A 15,136-nucleotide genomic window follows, 5' to 3' on the forward strand; every position below is an offset into this window, starting at 1 on the left:
CTGGTTTGGGGGGAAGAGAGGAAATGTAAGTTCTTCTAAACGTGCATCGGGATAAAGTTCAGTTGAATTATTTTTCCAGTTGTTTTGCCTCACAAGAATTAACTGTCCTGAAAATCTGGAATAACATTTCATGCCTAAATAGTCTGGTAAGAGCTAGTCATCGCTTTCACTTTTTAATTTATAGTAGAAACTCACTCATTCATTTTGTTTATCCATACATCTATTGTTTGTGCATTTTAAAAAAATTGGGGTCTTTCCCTCACTTCTCAGTAAAGAAGAAACAACTGAATACTACTGTGAGGTCTCTAATTATCAAGGTCTCATTAATTTTACAAAGTTTGCTGTAGAGAACTTTATAATGTTATATGAAATATGGTATTAATTAAAACTAAATTATACTTTCTAATGAACCTGATGCATTTCATGGTACAGTATTAGTTCTTTTTTGTTTACTTAGTAATTTGTAGTGGGCTTCCCTGTCAGTATGGATTATTACAATCCTACTGTAACTCTTTTTTCTTTCAGGTATTTTATTAAATGCTTGTCTGTTACAGAACCAGCCAGGCTACATAATGACCAAATCCTTACTCATTTGCTCCTGCTGTTCTTACCCCCCAAGATATAAGACAGCAGTTCATGTTTGGCCTTCACATGTGATGTTCCTTACCTGTCCCACACCATTGTGTGTGTCTCAGTTGTCTAGCTGTGTGTTCAGTGTTTAATATTGTGCTGAGTTGTAATTCTGCTTTATGTAAAAGTCAGTCATAATTGTAAAAAAAAAAGTTAGGTGTGCCATACAAATTAATCTGGTTTTTGATAAATTCTGGTGGCCTTAGGTGAGTAAATTTTAAGTGCAAGGATAAATGAGACAATTAAAATTCCAAGATGGGAGGTAGAGTGAGGCGGATGATAAAAACAGATTCAGTTGTTTAATTTCAGAATGTGTACACAGTATTGGAGAGGCCTTGAAAAAAGGGCGAGTAGAGTTTTAGCTCAAGCAAGTGGGCTTATTTGGGTCAGAGAGCCACTTGATCCTTCCCTGGAAGGGAGGAAAGAGGAGAGGAAGAGAGCAGCCCAATCACTGCTGCTTTGACAGGAGAGGAGAAGTGGATGTGGAAGACAAAGTAGAGCAATCCCTGAGCCACTTGTTCTTTTCCACGAAGGGAAGTTGATAAGCAGAGAGCAGAATGGCAGGTGCTGCTGCTCTTTGAGGAAGGAAAGGAGAGAAGCACCAAATAGTAGTGGCTTCACTTCAAGAGAAGGGGAATGAGGAGCCAAGTGGATTTTACGGAGAAGGGTTGCTGGGAGGCCAAGCAGCTCCTGTGTGCCCTGGAGCCCTGCAGTCCTAGAGTGGCTGTGCAAAGAAATAGAGGGCCCAGTAGTTTCTTTGGAGTAGGAGTTGTAATTCTCTTCATTTGGAGGAGGAGAGCCCGGAATTCATTAACAAGATTGGGGAAGTATGAGAGAGAGCAAGCCAGAATTAATTAATTTGTGGTGGGGAAAAGAGTGGCAAGAAGGGCCAGGTGGAGTGAAATCTCAGATTTCATTTTTATCTGTTTTCAGGGTTTGATCAAAATTTTCTAAGTCCTGACTGAGACTTACAATTGTCACTGAATAACCTACTCTCTGTTATGCTGCGTCTGCATTTCCAGAAGAGTTGCTTTGTTCAGAATTAGTTCAGCATAATGGGACCAGTCAACCTTCTAGCAATTTGCGGCGTGGGAGCATCTGAATATGTATTTTCCAGGGCCCCAGACCTACCCTTATATTCTCATTTGGAAGATTTAGCAATCCTGCTCTCCACTTAGATTTACAGGGATACATCTAATTGCACTTTTGCAACTCATTCATTTAGTCCCTAAAAATACTTTCCCCTGATCTCATAAATTTAAAAGTACAACTTTTTAAATCAATCAATACAGTTAAAAACTAGAGTCAAACCTATTCCCACCCTTTACTTGCCGTATTCTTTTAACTATAATTGCCAGTAAGGTGTTGTGTATGTTCTGCCTGTTACAGATTGTGCACATCTGTTTATTTACCGAGTCTCAACATAAGTAGTTTGTCACATTTTTGTAAAAGATACTTCTTTAAAGATACTGTTGCCTCAGCAGCTTCTCGCTCTTGAGTTTCCTGCCTCATAGACAAGGTACTCCCTTAGCTCCAGTGCTGTTTTAGCTTCTGAGGCAATGGCAGCCAACGTGAGACTACATCACCTCCCATCCTCGCTGGTTTGCTCTGTTGCAGGATTTACTAACCATTGATAATTGAGTAGGAAACTTTCAGCTTCTCTCTTTGGCTATTCCATAAATTAAAAATTATTTTTCAAAGGTAGTTGCCATCAGCAATTTTGTTGCTGTGTAACAGTTCTTTCCACTTCCATTAATGTGTTTCACTTTGCATACAGCACAAGTGGAGGTGTTGTCTGCTGCACTTCGAGCCTCCAGTTTGGACCCTCAGGAAGAGACAATGGCAGGTGTTGGCAAGGGAATGGACTCTCAAAATGAACTGAGCATCAAAGACCAACTAAATTATAAACTAATTCAGGATGATCCTGTGCCTTTAATTAGCGACGCTGTTGAGGTAAGAGACATGGCTGTGTTTGGCATACAAACAGTTTGATTCAGAAATACAGGGCTACAGTCAGAGAGAGAGCTGTATTTTGCACTCTTGCAGCAATCATAGCTAAACTGTTCCCACTTCAGGCTGAAATGATGCCAAGTTTTGTTTACTTTATGCAACAGGTAGAGCTGCAAAATTAGCAAAGTTTATCCTCACAACGTTCTATATTTGTACATCTGAATCATTTGAGGACTTGAAGTTAAACCTCAGTCCTGACTAATGGTCACTTTCAACAGACTGTGTTACTATAGTTTGCCGCAGTGAAATAGTCTTACTGGAAACAATGCCCTTCTTAAAATAAGTTAACTGTTCTTTTTTCTGTTTGGAGAGAGAGATGCATTTTGTTTATGGTGGAAACATTTTACTGCAGCAGGCAACACACTTTTCTGACCAGGAGACAATCAGGACTTGAGGCCGTGTTGCAGTGGGCCTCTGGCAATATCTGGACTCTGGAGAATGAGGGCGGGTACTACCACTCAATATCATTTTGAGTTTTTACTTGTGGATCTTCTTCCCATTTTTTCCCCATCCAATCAAACAACAGCATTTAGTACTGCTGTTCTGTTCTTCACTATGTGTTGTGGCAGAAATGTTGTGACTACTCCACTCCACTTGGAGGCACAAGTGTGATGGTCTTTGAAACTCCAGTGCTATAGAAGAATAATAAAATCTTGATGCAACCCTCATGGATTGTTGCTTGCCAGTTGGCAATGCAAATAGTTTTCAGATTATACTCTGCTGCAATTAACCTGCTACAGTTGATAGAATTGCTCACTGTGTTGATAAGAAGCTCCTTACATACATTGGGATATGTGTAAAATCTGATTTTTTTTATTTTTTTTTTTTTAATTTGGATTGTCTGATGGAAGATGTGCAGATTGCCCTCATTCCAAAATCTTAGCGATACCACCATGACCTAGATATTGACGTACCCTGCAAGCTCTCTTATATTGAAGTTCTTACCTTTTTAAAGTGAAGTTATGTTTTGAAAAGTGCCTAGGTAAGAATGGCACCTCTGTCAAAATAAGAGGAGGGGATCTATCAGGCGTTTTCTGCCCCTTGCCTGAGGTATTGGTGCCCTGATACACCCTGCCTAGGGAAAACCCACTCAGAATTATGTACCAAGAAGACTTAATCCTCCAATGGTGAAAACGGGTCAGAAGGGAACACTAACCAATCAGGAGCCAGTAGGCAAGTTAAGAAGGCTTGCCTGCTTCTTCCCAGAGGAAGTGATGGGTGGAGCTAGGATAGGAGGGGAGTTCCTCTGTCCTAACCCCTAATGAGCCTTCCATTGCATCAGCGGCCAGACAGGCTGGGGTTGACACCACCCCTTGTCTGAATGGGCCATCACTAAGACACATTATCTCCTGGTGACTAATTTCTACTCCAAGTCCATAAACCATACTTTCAATATAAATTTATACATCTCTCAATGATTATGAATCTTGACAAGTTACAAGCTTTTTGTAGATCCTTAAATGTTACTCTTTATGGATAAATATCCTATAGGACATATTTGGTGTAGTGAGTTTGTCAGGTCTGAGGTGAGCGATGTTTGCAAAGAGCAAGGGACCCTTTGCCAAGGGGTCTCTGGCTCTCACCCACCTTACACTAATTTAATCAAATACCACATTTCCATAGTTTGCTTATGAAAATGTCATGTGGGACTGTGTCAAAAGCCTTCCTAAAGTCAAGATGTGTCACAACCACTCGGTCAGTAACCTTGTCAAAGGAGGAAGTTAGGTTAGTTTGGCATGATTTGTTCTTGACAGATCCATGTGGCGATTCCTTATAACTGTGTTATCGTCTAGGTGCTTACAAATTGTTTAATAGTTTTTTCCAGTGTCTTTCCAGGTATCAGTTAGGATGACGGGTCTATACTTCCCCGGGTCCTCTTTGTTCCCCTTTTTAAAGATAGTTACTATGTTTGCCCTTCTCCAGTCCTCTGGGACCGTACCCATCCTCCATGAGTTCTCAAAGATAACTATTAATGGTTCTGAGTTGCTCAAGTACTCTAGGATGAATTTCATCAGGCCCTGCTTACTTGAATACATCTAACTTGTGTAAATATTCTTTATCTTGTTCTTTCCCTATTTTGGTTTGAGTTCCTTCCCCTTTCTTGAGAAAACAACACGTGACAGGAGTTATTGCTTATTGCATTAATGGAAGGCACTCAGATAATACGGTGGTGGGCATGGTGTAAGAATCTGTATAGAATAGAATATGATTTAATTATATCACCTCAAGCCTGGTGAAGCATCTTTATTATTTTGAATCTAAATAAATAAAAGTTGTCCATTAAGATTTTTATTTTAATTTGGGCTACAGCAAGGATATGCTGAAAACAAAAATACATCTCTGGAATCTTGAAGAAAATACCCACAATCTCAGGCAACCTTTCATGGTATTTAAGTTGTGTGTGTGTGTAATCCTTGAATGTCCCATTTTGTAAGTGACCTTTTTTCCCCCCACATGCAGAACATAGATTCCACTCTCCGCTATATTCATAATGATTCAGACTTGAGCACCAATAGCAGTTTCAGCCCTGAAGAGGAAAGAAAGTCCAAAGTACAGGTAAATGAGAATTTTTTTCCCCCCTTGTAATTCTGATTAAATTGAAACTTTATAGACAGAAGATAATGATGGAAGGTTCACCTTTAGTTATGTAGTCCATTGGCCCACTTCGCTGTAGTAATTTTCAGAGCATGTGAAAGCCTCATCAATAGGTCACTGTATAATCCAGCCTTGAGTACCTGCAGTGACAGTGGTTACATTGGCAGTTTATTCTGTTGTAACTGACCAGTCCAGTCTTTTTTTTTTTTTTTTTTTTTTTTTTTTTTTTAAGTAGTGTAGCTTTGACAGTAGAGCTGTTAATCAAGACTCCGAAGCTATTTATTTTAATTTTTCCTCTGCCACTGACTTACTGTGCAGCTTCAATGACTTATTTACACAGCCAGTTGAAAATTTTCCATTAAAATTGTTTTTCAGGGGAAAACTTTTTTTTTTAATTGAACAGAATTTTTCACAAAAAGTTTGTTGTCCACTGAAAACTTTGACTTTAGCAGAAAAAAACAAATTTAGATTTGATACCAAATAGAATTATTTTGGCTTAATTTGATGTTAAACTATATCCTCCTGAACAACTGATGGGAGTTGTAGTGTGGGAACCTCATCCACTCCTACTTCTCGGTGGCCTGGGTTCTACTCTCCCATGAAGCACTGCAGCAGCTCAGCAAGAGGGGAGAATGTGCTGCATCATGGGAGAAGTAGTTCTAGCCAAGGAGCGCAGCCCATAGGGAAGAATGAGGGCATGAGGCACCCAAATGCCATTCCTATGAGGCACTTCAGCAGCTCAGGCAGGCACAGTTTAATATTGAACTGACCCAAAATGAAACATTTAAAATTAGTTTTCATTTTTTGCCATAAGGTAAAAATTTTCTGCAAGGTGGGGGAAAACATGTTCTGACCAGCACTAGTCACTTATTTTTATGTATTTTATGTATTTGTTAAACAGGCATAAAGTTTGCCAGTCTCACAGGATATTGAGTCTTTAATGTTTGTAAGAGTGTTGAGCAGTGCTATAGAAGTCCAAGTTAAATTGTTTCTTCTTAAATTTCAAACAATGCTCCTACTCTGTTTCGGTAGTCTGAAAGTATTCCACCCATTCATCCTTGTTACTTCAGTCTGGGTATTTACAAGGACTAATCATACCTTCTCAGTTACTGTGTTTCTGTATTAATATTGCTTAAGTAACCTTAATATTTGCTTAAAATATCAACTTTAAACAACTAAAGTTAGTCTGATTTTTATATATGGTACTTTTATGAATTATAATATTTACATTCTTAATCTTTAAGCATTTTTGTCCATTATTATGAGGTGAGAAAAATTCTTTCTCTTAAAATGTAACCTACTTTTATATAGTCGGTTGTATGGAAATTACTTGAAAATGTGGCAAACTAAGTCTTGCGCTCTCTCTCTCTCTCTAGGATGTTGTACCTCAAGCCTTGTTGGATCAATATTTATCCATGACTGATCCTTCTCGTGCACAAACGGTTGATACTGAGATTGCTAAACATTGTGCGTATAGCCTGCCAGGTGTGGCACTTACGTTAGGTAGACAGAACTGGCACTGTCTGAAAGACACCTATGAGACACTAGCATCTGATATGCAGGTATGTTAAAGCATTTAAACTCAAGCAGCTTTGAAAACAAATTGTATATACACTTTTATAACTGTGTTTCCGTATAATGGGCATTTTTGAATTTATTTTTTTCATATCCTATCACTGGTGTTGGTAATTTAGTAGATGATGCTCTTCCTCTAAGTAATAGTTTGACCAGTGTCCCAGAACAATGCTTGGGCACCATGTTTGTGAGGTGCTCAGATACTACGGTAATGGGGAGTATATAAATACCTAGAATAGATGCACAAATGTTGCTGAGCCTGTCACCTTGTGGGTAGATGAGAAACCAGAGGTCTTGATCACTTCCGGTTGCTACAGTTCTTGTGGCACTTTTAATGAGAATAGGGGTATCCACTTTGATGCACTGGCCAGTTCCTGAAAGTTAGTCATAAAGGATTAACAGTATTGCAGTATCATTGGTGTGTTAAAAACAAATGTTAAAATATTGGAAATGGCTGTTGCTTTCTTCTCTGTTCCTGTTTGCTGTTAAGGAAGCAGCTTTCAGCGTATGGGCCATTTTATTTTGTAGTAATTTTCCACTCTTTCCTTTCTTTTTCAAAGACACGCTTCCTTTTTTGAGTAGTCATTCTTGATCCACTTCACCCTGATAAACTAATTCACTGATGTACCAGAGTGAAAACTCACTGACATATATTGTTTATTTATACAATATATTCCCAATTTTCTGAAAGGGGGGGGGGTTATTTGGATAATTGATTGTTCGGATAATCAAGAGGGCTCTATTGTCCGAACCATCGCATCATCCGAATCCCTTCCTTGTCCCCAACATGAGATGCATGCTGTAGAGGGCATATAGTTCATGTATCTCATGATGGGGGACAAGGAAGGGATTCAGATAATGTGGAGCTTTGATAACAGGATTCTTAATAAACTGGAGAATATTGTATATAGTATCAGTCACATTTCTCAAAGTGCCTTACAGTAAGGTGAAAAAAAATTAGCACACAAGTAATCAGTAAAGAAACTAAAAAAAAACCAACAAGAGTTAAAAAATAACATTGCTAACTAAGTTTGCGGTGTGTTTAAAATTACTTTGAGAGTCTGCCACAAGAATAATGAGGGAGAAAACTGCATCACTAAAATAGGATTAAGTCTGCAAAGATATCATTTGGTAGTTGGAAAGTGCTGGTCAGAGGGGGAAAGTAAGGTTAAATAACAATACTTGTTTTTTATATAATTGAAAATACATTATCCGTTTGAACAGTGTGTCGTGTTCCCTCCCTCTCCCCTCCACCCCCAAAATAAGACCACATGGAAACTAAAAGGACTTCACACCTCTTAATTGGACCAGTGCTTGTGCCAAGATGTTTCTTGGAACAAAATATTTGATACTGTGTATGGATGTCAGATGTTGGCTTTCCTGAGAGGGAAAATCTCTTGTAACTCTCTGGGATTTACATTTTCCAATCAAAGTATAGCAGAGTACCTTCTTTCTTCTTCTGCTTTGTAAAGTACAGATTACAGAAGCTAGAGAGGAACAAGAACTATCAAATTCAATATGCATGAGAAAAATTTGAAGCAAGAAGAGAACTGCAAAAATGTTGATATCCAACATCATTTTTGTTTTGTTTCTGTTAATTAAGAACACAATAATTTTGTTACTTGTTCAGTTCCTGGATATGCAGATGGCACAAATGATCCTTGAACAATCCCATTCATGTCTTATTTTTCGCTTTTGAATAAAAAATGAGTTCTGTTTTATTGAAAGAAATGAGTGAATTAAGTGGTTGTACTGAGGATTCCAATATTAATGTTGGACAATGTAAGAAAAGTAATCTTATCGTTAAAACAAAAACTATTGTTTGGGGATAATTTATTAATAAATGCAATTATTTGTATTTTTTTGCAGTGGAAAGTTCGAAGGACATTAGCATTCTCTATACATGAGCTTGCAGTTATCCTGGGAGACCAACTCACAGCTGGAGACTTGGTTCCAGTCTTCAATGGATTTTTAAAGGACCTAGATGAAGTCAGGATAGGTGTCCTTAAACACTTGCATGATTTTCTAAAGGTACATTTCATGTTTATTTCACTTTGGACCATAATATATTATGCCTTCTACCCACTTGTTTTCCCTGCATAGACCTGTGCCCATAGATTTCACCAGTATATTCCTTTACAGTAGTCCAGCCAAATGCCTATATGGTACCAGAGAAGGTATTGCAAAAGCTTTATGAAGCTAATACTTTTCCTTCTCTGAGACAGTTGAAGACGTAGCAGTTATTTACCACTTATTCTTCGTTATTATTAATTAAAGTATATACAGCATAAAATGTTAAGACTACCTCATTAACTTTGCTGACTTTCTTGCAAGTCACAGCAAAATTTTACCCAAAATGTTTTACAAGCATTATACTGTATATTTCAAAGGGTGCTTTTTTAATCCAAGTGGCTGTTTTATGATAGACATTTTGTTCATATTCCATCCATTCACATTAAGTGCTTGCAATCTGCACTGCTCTGATTAAATTTATATTTATTGTTCCAGCTTCTTCATCTTGACAAAAGACGAGAATATCTTTATCAGCTCCAGGAATTCTTAGTGACCGATAACAGCAGGAATTGGCGTTTTCGATATGAGCTGGCAGAGTATGTTGTTCATGAGATTTTGGTTTGGATTTGGATATTTTTTCTGCTATGTGGATTTTAACGTTTCAATTCATAAATCAATCAATCAAATACACTAGAACTATATTATAGAGGCATTTTGACACGTCTTCATGTGCTCATCTACATGAGCTCACAACTTCTACAACACATACTACTCATGTCTGTAACACACTAGTAATATCTACTAATAACTTAACTCCTTATAAACTATTTTATAAGTCCCCTTGAATGTAGAATGAAAAAATTAATTGAGCACTTCCACTCAGATTGTCCAAGCAGTAACTATTTTAGTATGCTGGAGGGGGGAGGGAAGGGGAGCACCTTATACTTACTTTGATCAAATCTGCTCTACTCATTTTAATCAGAAAAGCTGTTGATCTTGTTATCTGTACAACCAGCTTGGTCACACTGTAGCTTGCATGTACCTTGTAACATTGTTATTGGTTATACGATCTAATGAGTGCAAACTTTTGTACCTATTAATTTTTTTTCTTATCCCAGATTATTTTTGCACTCTTTTATTGCGCTCATGTAGCATTAGGGTCATATTTACTGAATAAGTGGCAAATTACAGGGGTGGAATTATTCAGTATTATGAGAGAAAACAATTAAAATGAGAATGAAGAATGGAAAATTTTCTTAGTGTATATGGTTTGGTTTCTGTTATGTTAAAGGGCAGGCAATGTTGTGTAAACTGTAATTTTCAAGGTTAGGGATACCTTTTTCATTTTTTATTTTGTTCTGCTGTGTTATGCTTTGTTCTTTCTTTTAGGCAGCTCATCTTGCTTCTAGATCTATACAGTGCCAGAGATGTTTATGACTATTTGCGCCCTATTGCCCTCAGCCTCTGTGCAGATAAGGTTTCCTCTGTTCGATGGATTTCCTACAAGCTGGTATGAGCTAAGAAACAAATTTTAATGTAAAATAATTTAAATGAATCCAATATCTCAAACTTCTAAGTCATGGTCGGAAGTTGTTATATTTGTGTATTTATGTATTGGTAACTTAACGTTTCTTATAGGTTAGTGAAATGGTAAAGAAGCTGCATATGGCTTCAACATCAACTTTTGTGGTAGACCTCATGAACGAACTCGTTGAAAAATTCTGTAGATGCCCGAAGTGGTCCGGTCGGCAAACGTTTGTCTTTATCTGCCAGGTAAGAGCTTTTATTTATGTATTTGTTTGGGAGAGGGTGGGCAGCTAACTTCCTTAGGGATTCATCTGTATTTTCCTGAATAGTTCATAGAAATCATTGCCAGAGAAGCTTTCCTCTGGCGGGAGAAGATAGGGGAGGAGGGCACAATTCATGGCTTTCTCTGCTCAGCACCGCTCCAGAGAAGACATCAGGAGATGCTGTAGAAACAGGGCTCTTTCTTCCCTACCCAGGAGAGTCACTCTTGCAGTCTAAATTCCCATGTTGCATACCACTGAAGTTCAGTATACGAACTTCATGTGTTCTCCTCAGTATGTTCAGAGAATCAAAGTATGGTGTTGAGTGTAAAACAACAACAACAAAAGTGACAGTAAAAAACTAGTCTGAATAACACATAGGATACCTGAGTTTGGGAGTAACTTTCAGCCACTTATTCCATGGTCCGGTATGAAGTGAGCACCCTCTAGTGGTGAGTGATACAGTGCTGGCAGCTGCTTACCGTTTACTGAATGATCTGTTCAGGCAGCAAGGGCAAGTAGGTGTCATTGCCCACACACCCAGCTAGCATAGGTTGTTCAAAAGCTGGCAGAAATACCGTCAAGAAAAACAAGCTGGCTCTGAGCTGTGGTGGAGGAGTAGACCTCAGGTGCAGCTGGGGTGGCCAGTGATGGCAAAGGAGCAGTCTGGGCAGTTGCCCTGCCATGTGGGAAAGGGTTCCCATAGTGTGGCCCAGAAGGGATATCCCCTCCCTGGGGTTTGATCTTATTTAAAAAAAACTTCTGGCGATTTGCATCTGAGGGCTGTTGGTAGTGTGCCCTTGTTTCCACAGCTCCGTCCTTCCCCTCCCAGCAGCTGAGGAGAGAATTTGTCAGGATCTCTGTTAGGCAAGTCTCATGGAATTTCATGGGCCCTCTCTGGTTGCCCAGTGAATTTTGCCAGGAAAGACTACCACCTGGTTCTTAGTTCTCTACTGTTTTGTGTTTTACTCAACTAAATATTGTGCTTTGATGTTTGGTAGGGGGAGGATATTTGGATAAGTCTGTGTGTTATGACAACTCTTTAAAATATGGGTTATGGTGCTTGAAATGGGAAAACTGCAGCATAACATAACCCTGTTCTTATCACTGCATCTAATTACAGCAGTCTAAATCAGTAAGAATTTCTAAATTATCTGTAAGATTTAAGGCTAACTTCAGTTACAAAATGCTCCTATTTCTGTAAGCAAACATGAAAAGGTTATTTAATTTACTGTAAAGTAACTCACGCTGATTTCTAATGCTCTCTTTTTGAGCCTGAATTTTCTCAGACGTGTATTCTGCTTTTTAAGGCCTCACCTCCTACTGGGAAGTACAGTTCCCTGTATCTGTAAAGCATCTTGAGATCTATAGGTGGAAAGTGCTATATGAATGCTAAATATTCTTATATGTTGATTATTATTAAGTTGGTAGGATCCGTGAACTGTATTTGTTTTTAGCTCCCTCTTTATGGGGAGAAATCTAATGCAGTTGCTTGGTTCTCTTTGACAGACTGTCATTGAAGATGACTGCCTCCCAATGGACCAATTTGCTGTGCAGCTACTGCCTCATTTACTACACTTGGCATCCGATAGGGTTCCAAATGTTAGAGTACTACTTGCAAAAACTTTAAGGCAAACCCTTTTAGAGAAAGGTTGGTGGTACTGGAGTTCAGAATGTCTTGTTTAATAGATGATGAATGTCAAAGATAACTATTGAATGTTTAACATGTCTCCTTTTTGAGTTAGTTTGCTGTAGCCAAGTGGAGAAAATAGCACGAGTGTGAGAGGCCACTTATGACATTATACTCTCCTGAACCTTACCCCTAGGGGTGGCAAGGCTTAGCCTGGACTGACCCTTGAGGCCCTGATAGTACCTGCAAGCTCTAGAAGTTATGACAACATTATAACTTCTAGAGCTATTCTGTAATGTTGGAGAAATGGATGGATTCCTTTTTCCCCCTTAGCCCATTTTCCTTGACCGATTTTCCCTAAATGGGCTAGTTTTGGGAAATTAAGGTTATTGGTCAGCCTGCATACTGGTGATTCACTGATGTGATGTAGAACAAATGTGTTGTGTTTGAGTCTAAAAATTGATGCTATATGTAAAAAAGGCTGGGATCTAGAAAAACAGCCTTCACTGCTAACCCTATCTCTTGCCTCTCTGGGAGAGGAGAGGTGGTTAGTGCTGTTCTGTTTTCCTTTTGGGAGTGAGGGGAGAGCCTTTCCAACATTTCAACAAGGGAACTGCTACTGTCAAACTGTAGACTTCCCTTAGGGAAAGCATCCCCAGTGCACAGCAGTGCTCAGAAAAGCTAGCAATGTTAGGATGTTAAAAGAGTGGGGTGGAAAATAATACTGGAAATAGTATGCCATTAGATAAATCAGTGTTATTCTCTCATCTGGAATACTGTGTTCAGCTCTGGTCACCCTCATTTCAAAAATATAGAACAGAAATAAGAACCTCTAGGTGGATGGAAAAAATTATTAGAAACATGTAAACATTTTAGTATGTGGAGAGATTGAAATTACTAGGACAGCTTAGTTTAGAGGAGACAAAATAGGACATGATAATTATGTAAAATAATGAACAATACAGGGGAGACCGTTTCAGCATTCCTATTTACCATTTATAAATATAAGAACAAGGAGACATCCAAATAAACTGAAAGGCATTACATTTAAAACTGATCAAAGACATAATTTTTTTTATACAACACTTAATTAAGTTGTGGAACTCATGAACTCTTGTAACAGAGAGCCTCGCTGTAGTCAGGAGACATTTACGTGGCTAATATTCATAGATGCTTTATCATTTATTTGTATTACGGTAGCACCTAGAGGACCCAGCACGATTGCGTAGGCACTGTACAAATGTATAACAGAAACAGTCCCTGTCTCACAGATCTTACAATACAAGTATAAAATGAGAGACAATGGGTAGATTAAATCTAAATTGAATGAAAAATAAAATTAAAAGGTATATTAACTGGTATACTTCTGGGAATAAATCAACCACAAACTGCTGTAGAAAGGGAGGATTTTTTAATACAATTGTATCATATAATTTTTAAAAAACTGTCACATATTGGGGTTTCTTGCATACTGTTTATTCATATTACCATTTGTATTGAGTGGTAGCGTCTGTCAGTAGAATGGAATAGCATGGCAGTTTATTTGTATTACCTTCCATTGGAAATATAAACACATTGATTTTGGGACTCCCGTTCTTAGCAGGAGTTTTTCCCTTTGCACATGCTGTCTGCCACTTACTACATTGAAGTAATTTAGGGGACTTGTACTCCTACACCACAAGGACAACCATATTATACTTGAGTCGTCCAACACATGTATTAATCACCCCAAGTATTTTAAGTTAGTTTGTGGATACATTTAAATGAATATATTATTTCCCTGATTACAAGGATTGGGTGTGACTATAGTTAGAGTAGATATTGCCCTAATATTTCATGTCCTGAAGCAATATCTGCCTGCAGCATAAGGATTAAACTAAAATATCCAAAAACTTTGATTTGTTAATACAGAATTTCAGTCTCACTAATAGCCTTTCCGTATGAAAACAGAAGCCTCTGTTTGCCCTTGGTGTGAAGCATGCTTATACTTTTGAATATAACACTGTAGCATAGTAGCTAGGGTTTGCGCCAAAATATAATATTGTTACTCTTATTTTTCTTATATATCTTGTATTCTCCATTATTTACAGAATATTTTCTGAATTCTGCCAATTCTCATCAAGAAGTTGTGGAACAGACAATTATGGCCCTTCAAATGGATGATGACAATGATGTCAAATATTTTGCAAGCATACACCCTGCCAGTACCAAAATTGCAGATGATGCCATGAGCACTGCTTCATCGACTTATTAAAAGAAGTTCCTGAATGTTACTATAATTTTAATTAAAAAAAACACAAACTATCCTCAAATGCTCCTAAAATGGATGATTTAGGACAACCTCTTCTGAAGGAGGAAAGATCTCTTGCCGGACTTAACTACGGGTGGATGTTATCTAAACCTGATACCAGGGATTTTAAGAGTCAAGAAAAAGTAAACATTACCTATCTCATCTTGACTTTAGAAAAACATTGCTCAGAGGATTATATTTGCCACTGAAGCCTTAAATCTTCTGTCTTCCTGAACAAATGAAACTTGAATTGGCAGAGCATTTTCATTGTAGAAGGAATGTGATTTCCAGAGACCTGCATTGTTTCTCCTGAGGAGTTAACTTAGCAAGTTTTTTCCTTAGCAACTGATAGTTCAAATTCTTATAGCCAGAGAGGCAGATTTATATCAAGATGTAAGACCTCCAGTATTAGCTATAAAAGTTTTTATCCATGCAAAGAACCAGATTGTGTGCAGCTGGGCACATCCTTAAGTGTGAATAGTTTTGATGTGTGTAAATGGGGAACAGTAGAGATTTGGATTTCTCTTAAGGGCTCAGTGGTAACACTAAACTAGAATCTGATTTTAATCTTTAAATGCAGCATATTGCTGTACCCATTAGCAGAAA

The 15,136-nt window shown here is 38.0% G+C and overlaps 1 protein-coding gene across 5 annotated transcripts in view; it reads left to right on the top strand.

The window, feature by feature from the left end:
• The window catches only part of PPP4R1 (protein phosphatase 4 regulatory subunit 1), an 83,885-nt gene extending 69,348 nt beyond the window's left edge, over window positions 1-14,537 (top strand). For all 5 annotated transcript variants that reach the window (XM_026661073.2, XM_026661088.2, XM_026661106.2 and 2 more), the window contains 9 exons: window positions 2,408-2,583; window positions 5,101-5,196; window positions 6,612-6,797; window positions 8,680-8,841; window positions 9,319-9,419; window positions 10,213-10,333; window positions 10,462-10,596; window positions 12,120-12,261; window positions 14,331-14,537. In XM_026661073.2, coding sequence (XP_026516858.1) covers window positions 2,408-2,583; window positions 5,101-5,196; window positions 6,612-6,797; window positions 8,680-8,841; window positions 9,319-9,419; window positions 10,213-10,333; window positions 10,462-10,596; window positions 12,120-12,261; window positions 14,331-14,494 — 1,283 coding nt within the window. In that variant the 3' untranslated portion in view covers window positions 14,495-14,537. The remainder of the gene's footprint in view (window positions 1-2,407; window positions 2,584-5,100; window positions 5,197-6,611; window positions 6,798-8,679; window positions 8,842-9,318; window positions 9,420-10,212; window positions 10,334-10,461; window positions 10,597-12,119; window positions 12,262-14,330) is intronic.
• Window positions 14,538-15,136: the final 599 nt, after the last annotated feature.

This window comes from Terrapene carolina, unplaced genomic scaffold (genome assembly GCF_002925995.2).
Source record: "Terrapene carolina triunguis isolate 2854851 unplaced genomic scaffold, T_m_triunguis-2.0 Scaffold58, whole genome shotgun sequence".
Taxonomy (NCBI): Eukaryota; Metazoa; Chordata; order Testudines; family Emydidae; genus Terrapene; species Terrapene triunguis.